General features: G+C 39.9%; 1 protein-coding gene across 1 annotated transcript; it reads right to left on the reverse strand.

Moving 5' to 3' along the window:
- Window positions 1-1,099: 1,099 nt before the first annotated feature.
- On the reverse strand, window positions 1,100-4,707 carry LOC124884624 (ras-related protein Rap-2b). Its single transcript, XM_047392649.1, has 2 exons — window positions 3,599-4,707; window positions 1,100-2,182 (listed from the first exon to the last, which is right to left on the reverse strand). Exon 1 carries the CDS (start codon window positions 4,201-4,203, stop codon window positions 3,652-3,654), a length of 552 nt encoding a protein of 183 aa, XP_047248605.1. The 5' UTR covers window positions 4,204-4,707; the 3' UTR covers window positions 1,100-2,182; window positions 3,599-3,651.
- Window positions 4,708-6,790: the final 2,083 nt, after the last annotated feature.

Below are 6,790 nucleotides of genomic sequence, written 5' to 3' on the forward strand. Positions count from 1 at the left end.
GATCAGACTTTCCCCACAAATTTCTGATGAGTTTATCTCCACCCTATCACAACCCTCACCAAGAGCTGCAGTCACATGATACTGTTGCTTACACTGGCTAACAGACACCCAAAGCATGCAGCCCCACACAATAATCTGAGCCAAGGAAGGACACTGACAGGCAGACACATCTGCTCCCAGAAAGACTGGACTCTATTTCAAGTTAATCTTACGTTTGTTTACTCCGCACCCCTCCAGATATACTGTGGTTGGCCCAGTCAGCCGGGTTTAGGTAGCGCTTGAAACTAAACAGAAGCTGAGTATTAAGCTACTCTGTCCTGCCCACCTCTCTGCATCCCTTTACTGCAGCTGGAAGAAGGTCTGGGTTGTTACTGTGCTACAACCACACAGACAAGAGACATTTACCCCAGAGCTGCAGTGCCTGGCCTTGCCTAGTAATGCATCAGGAGATGCTGGGTAGATAGACACGCTTTGAACTTAAGAACAGCTAAGGGACACAACAGAGGCAATAGAAAACAAGGTTGTTGTGCACTTTCAGTTATCTTTACAAGGTTTTCTAAATCTGAAACCTGTAATGGAGCATCCTCAAAATAACCACATACAAAACTCATGTCATCTAAATTCTGTGAAGGAACAAGGCCAAGCTACTAATCTTGTTTTCAAACTGGTCTGAACACACTGTGCTTTTTTTTCTTCTTCAGATTGACATTTTACGTCACAGTGGTTTCAGCGTTAGCCACAAGGAGGGTTTTGTTGTTGTAAGAGACGACAGTGTGGCTCAGCAACGTGAGAAAGAAAATTGAGAAAATTGGATTTTTAAGTTACCAAAAAATGGCTTTGAGGTTTCTCTTAAAGATAGCAGTTTGTTTGAAGGCTTAAAGTGAATCTATGGACACAAAATGCAGCGTAACAACAACAAAGGTGTGGCACTTTTACCTGATGGCCCATTTCCTGTTAGCATGTAGATTACTACACTAACTAAAAACAAAATTTGCAATGTATGTAATTCTGTGGTTTTGGGTTGAAGTGAGATTACCTGTCCAGGCCAGGATAAGAAAATTAAAGTGAAAGATATTAACAAAAAAAAAGCACAGTCTGGTTTCTTTTTTTAAAAATGCAAATTGTATTAAAAGAATTCTCTTTAAAACAGCCCACTGTTGTGTGGTTGATCTGAAATTAAACTTACAATCAGTTTAGATTCGTCAACGGAACATCATCACATTTCCTGTTTAAAAACAACGAAAACAAACAGAACAAACTGGATTCCTTTGAACAAACTGGTCTGAAAGGTAAGCATCGTGTTTTGTTATCACACCGAGGTTGGTTTCAGTACCTGCGCATTTCAACAGAAAGAGATCTGGCCAGACCAAGCAGACACTGAAGAATGCCATTAGTTAAAAAAAGGATAACATAATACAAACAGAAATCTACTCTTTTCACTAGCAACGAAAATAAACCTGTTGTAGTTAGTCAAGTTTTTAGCCTCAACCATTTTACAAGATTATCCCGGAGAGGAGTTCACAAGCTTGTGAATGGCCATGTTGAAGGGTTCTTTTGGTGATACATATAGTATGGCACAAAATCTGAACAGCTGATTTGTTTCGGAAAGGCACTAGACACAAGGGCGATCAGGTCAGCGTCTCCATATCGCTTCAGCTATGGTGAAGAAAAAAAAGAAAAAGTGGCACTCATCACATATACTCCATCACCAAATATGTGGCTTCCTTCTGACTTTGGAAAGGAAGATAAAATAGGGTTTGGAGTGCTGTGGAGAAATTCTCCAAACTGGTTACAGGTACCAAAATCTTTGTCCTTCCCGACAGTGCAGTTATTTAACAAAATATATTCTATCTCCCTGTCTTCTTCTCATACAGAAATATCCATTTGTGAGTTCCTCTAAGTGTTAATCTCTGTATCTTTTCCATTGGAGTTTAGTTCCGGTTGGAAAGGAGGGTTGGGGTTTCTGAAACTCTTGATCCGACTCTGCGTTGACATCGGTGGTGGACGCTTGATTGTGCATTTACTCCGACCCAACAGAATTCCTGAAGAGTGGAACCCTCCCCTCTGTCTCAGTTGCCCTTCTCCTCCTCCTGTCCCCCTGCAGCATTCCTCCGTTCATTTTCCTCCAAGGCCAGGGTGAGACACGAAGAAGAGCCCAACGGTACAGACTCGCTGCAACACACTGCCACAAAACAGGACACAAAATGAAAAGTCGTGAATTCATAACTTCACATAAAATATTGACAAAGTACTTTGCTTTCTAGGTTTGTTCTGGGATGTTCAATAAAAGAAAAACTTACACAACCCTAAATGAGACCCAAGTCCAAGCCTGTGTTTAACCTCATTCATGAAAATACACTTTAAGTGGTTAGGCAACTCCCTACTCCGTGTTAAACAAATTCAACAAACAGGTTTGTAAACCTAATTAGGTCAGCAAGTTCTTGCCCTTGTAGTTCTGCAAATTAGTCCAAAACTTCTCCAATCTGCTTTGTAAAACAATAGGCTACAGGTAACCCATTGTAGGTTTCCAGTAAGAAGTATCCTGGCATTGTTTTAGCAAGTACTGACAAAAATGTTCTAACCTAATGTTTTAATCCATCAGCCCGCAGTCAGCATACATTTGGTATGGTTCCCTTCAGAAATAGGGATTAGGGGATACAAAGGTTTTAAAAGTTATGGTGCTCCCACTCACCCATCCGTAGCTGCACACCTCCAGCCAGCTGGCTGAACATTCCTATTTTCAATCTATAAACAGCAGACTGGCAGAAAGTTGTATGATTCTGCACAACAGACATGTTAGAAACTTCTGTTTACTCTACATTTATGCTCAAGTCTTCATTTATGCTCAAGTCTGCATCAAAATCCAAAAAATAAATATTAAGGACAACATTACCATAACTGTAATGGAGGAGTTTGGCAGCAGTTTTAAATAAATCAATTAGATCCTGTTATCTAATTTTAATTTCTAATCTCTGGAAAGCAGCTGACTGCAGGCTAGCTACATGAGTCGATAGCTCAAGTGATTATCCAGCTAATATCAACCTATCATACTTTATACCATCAGTCCTCCAATTTTCAAATTTCAATTTTCAAAAATCATTTTTTCCCTTATGTTCATGAAATGCATTAAAACCAAGATCTTTCACCATTTCCAGTCTTTAAGCACATCATCCAACTGCATGTTTTTGATGCAATTTTCTGAGTCAGTAAAGATTTAATAAAGGTTTGAAAAGTATTTGTTTTAAATCAAGATGATATTGTAATTGCTTCCCTTTCTTGTGGATTCATACCTACCAACTCTATTGTGAACTATGCTTGTTTTCCATTACATTAGGAACGAAATCTGAATCAGCAGGTCAGGCGTCAAAAAAACTAAAAACGGGAAATCAGCCTGATGGGTACATCGCCAACGATTATTGCTCCAAGGATCAATACACTAAACTGTATTTGCTACATTTTTGTTTTAAACAGACACAAATTGAACATGCTACACTCATAATTTGAGTGTAAAATGGCATAACACCATTCACACGATCAAAAACATAAAACAAAAAAACACGAAAATCACGACGTGACAGCTGATGATGTTGAGACTTACCATTGCAAACTTAAAACCGAGTAGAGAATAAAACTTTGTGATTGTCTTTTTTCTTAAAGTATCACACAAGAGGAGCAGCATTGGTCGTCGCCATTTGGTGTTGTGGCATAGTTCATCTGTCGGACTATCTCTGCAAACAGTTCGTCCACCGAGGTTTTATTTTTGGCTGAGGTTTCCATGAACGGGCAGTTCCACTCGTCCGACAGCGCTTTCCCCTCACCGGACGAGACCTCCCTCTCGCCCTCCAGGTCCACTTTGTTTCCGACCAGGATCATCGGTACCCGCTCGTACCTTTTGACCCGAATGATCTGGTCCCGCATGGGTTTGATGTCCTGGAAGCTCTGCTGGTTCACCAGACTGTAGACCAGGATGAAGCCCTGTCCGTTTTTGATGTAGAGGTCTCGCATGGAGGCGAACTGCTCTGTCCCTGCCGTGTCCAGGATCTCCAGCACAGACGGAGACGAGTCCACTTCGATCTCCTTTCGGTAGAAATCCTCTATCGTTGGGTCGTATTTTTCTATGAAGGAGCCAGTCACGAACTGGACGGTCAACGCGGATTTCCCGACCCCGCCGGACCCGAGAACCACTACTTTGTACTCTCTCATGGCTCTCTCAAAGCAGCCGACACTCCTGCTTCCTATCTGCTGTTGAACCCGCTAGCTGTCCCTGCTGGCTTTCAAACCGCAGCCGCCAGCGCTTTTCTGCGAGCTCTAAAAGGTTAGAAAACGGAGTGTGGCCGTCAACTATCGCCGCTCGGGAAGTAAATTCAGATATTTCGGCTCCAGACTCAGCATTTATATTGTGGCATGCTGAGATCCCGACCACAGTCCAGCCGGTTCTTGTCCGAGCTTCCCCCGTTTTCCTTCACGCAGCCACTGTGCGTTGGTTGCTCTCTTTGGCAGAATCAATTCACCCTCAGCATTAAGCAATATCCTTGCCGGTGCCTTTCAAAATAAAAGCATTTAACTATTGAATAAGTAATGATATTCAAATATATAATTTCGTTTACGTCACAGTCCCTCGATGAATTAAGTAAGTTAAAACGTATTTCAATTAAACTGTTATTTTTGAGTAACTAGCATGATATCGCCGCAATAACATCCACATACAAAGAGCTAGTTGTCTAAACTTCTGGTTCAATTCTTACTTATTTCCGCTACATTGTCGGCAGTTTGTCTCAGCCCTTCCTGCCCTCACTTTACGCGTCTTGCGTCCTACGTCACCGAACAGAGATTCTGACTGGCTCAGTTAAAGGTGCAGCGCGGTTGTTATCTCGCAGTCAACACAGCAACGCCCCCCCCCCCCCCCCCCCCCCCCCCCCACCCCGCTCGAAGACCTGCCACACCTTAGTTTCGACATCACTGCTTCTTGGACTTACTATTGCTTGAGTCATTATACAGCTTACCCGAAAGTTATGCCTGAAGAGATATCTGGAGTCTGCGTGTTGTAATAATAAAATGGATTTGTTGGGTGGGTTTTTTCTCCCACTTTATACCCTGGGATGATTTGTGGAACAGATCCAATTTTGTCCCTTTCGTCTGGCTGTTTAATGAACTTCACTAAATATGTTTTATGTTATTTCATCTTTCTGTTCTGTTCTGTTTACTTGACCCAACTGCCTTAAATATTTATATTTAAGGCCTGTTTCATGACAGCCACCACAGCATAACTATCATTTCTTAATTTGTCCACACCTGACCCTTTTCACATTCTGCCTTTAACATACCTTAACACACATTGAACTTGCCGCAGATTGTATTTTGTTAGACAATAAAGTAAATAATTTTACATTACTTCTTATTTAATGAAAGTAGCTGTTATAAAGTGGTCATTTAAAAAAATAAGAATGTCATGTCATGAGAAAGTGGTGAGTGGATTTGGATGATTTTCAGTTTCATCTACCCTGTCTGGTGACAAGTAGAAAAATTAAAAATCTGATATTTTTTTCTGATTGGGGAGTCCACCTATATCTAAGTGCTAGTAGGTCATCCTGACAGCAACACTCTTCAGTGTGCATGTTGTTACTGACTTAAGAAGACTCAAAATTAGCTTTCAATAACAATGAGGTGTTTAAGAGTCAGTCAGAGGAAATAATAAAATGTAAAAATCTATGTAAAAGAAAATTGTCTTTTTAATGGCATGTTGAGCCATGTCTGTTCATTTAGGCTATGAGAGAGCAAGTGAGAGCAGGATTTTAGTAATAGGAAGGCTGGATTTATTAAAGTAAATTTTCCGTCTTTTATTATTTTGAGATGTCTTACCTATAGAATTGTGATTGTGTTTCTTCAGTTCTACATTTTTTTGTGGTATTTTATTTTTGTTCTCCACAATTTGTTATTTTACTTTCTAAGATGAGCATTTTCTGGTGTGATCGTAAATTGTTTTTACACTTATTCTTTTGTTATTACTTCTTTTTTGTTACATTAGACTATATCAAAAGTTCTCCACAAATAAAATCTGACAGATTGACTAATAAATCAAGCTGCCTTTCAATAAAAAAGTTACTTTGCATGATGATGTTAGGTACTATTTGCAGAATAATTTCACTTGCGTTTTCTGTGGTATAAAAGGAGAAAATATCAGCAAACTAGAATGAGATTACAAGAACTGATGAGACAAAACAGTGAAGCATGACCATTCCTGTGAATACAATCTCCACATCTAACGCAAACCTTTCATCCAAGTAAATGCTTTGTTTCTGCACTGCAACCCAGAATCAGATTGTTCTTTATTACCTTGCTCATTAACTTTAAGCCTCTTTTTGCGTTGACATGAGGAGCTATATTTGACAGGTTCCATGAATAGAAATGTGTTTCTTTTTCACAGAATTAGATGTTGCTCAAGCTTAGCATGAAAACAAATGCAATGACCTTAGAATATAACTATTTCACATATCATCCAATTTCTTTGTTTGTGATGTGTGCTCATCATTATATAGTCTTTATTAGAAATCAACAACTGTTTCCAATCAGTGCCTGAAAGCAGAGAGCTGTAATGATTAAATAGCAGTCTTGACTTCATCACCTCAAGGGATGTCTGTGGAAACTGTTAATACTGCAATATTGGAAGCTTAATTTAACCAGAAATCATCACCGATGATAAAGTACACACTCATGTAGTGTTGATCAGTCATGTGAATGCAGGCATAATCACTGAGTCACAGTGTGTCATCGTGATTTTCTGAGCTGATCG

The sequence above is a fragment of the Girardinichthys multiradiatus genome, chromosome 18 (assembly GCF_021462225.1).
Source record: "Girardinichthys multiradiatus isolate DD_20200921_A chromosome 18, DD_fGirMul_XY1, whole genome shotgun sequence".
Taxonomy (NCBI): Eukaryota; Metazoa; Chordata; class Actinopteri; order Cyprinodontiformes; family Goodeidae; genus Girardinichthys; species Girardinichthys multiradiatus.

Excerpts from the sequence above, each read along its gene's own strand:
- LOC124884624 (XM_047392649.1), bottom strand. The coding sequence starts at position 4,203 with ATGAGAGAGTACAAAGTAGTGGTTCTCGGGTCCGGCGGGGTCGGGAAA.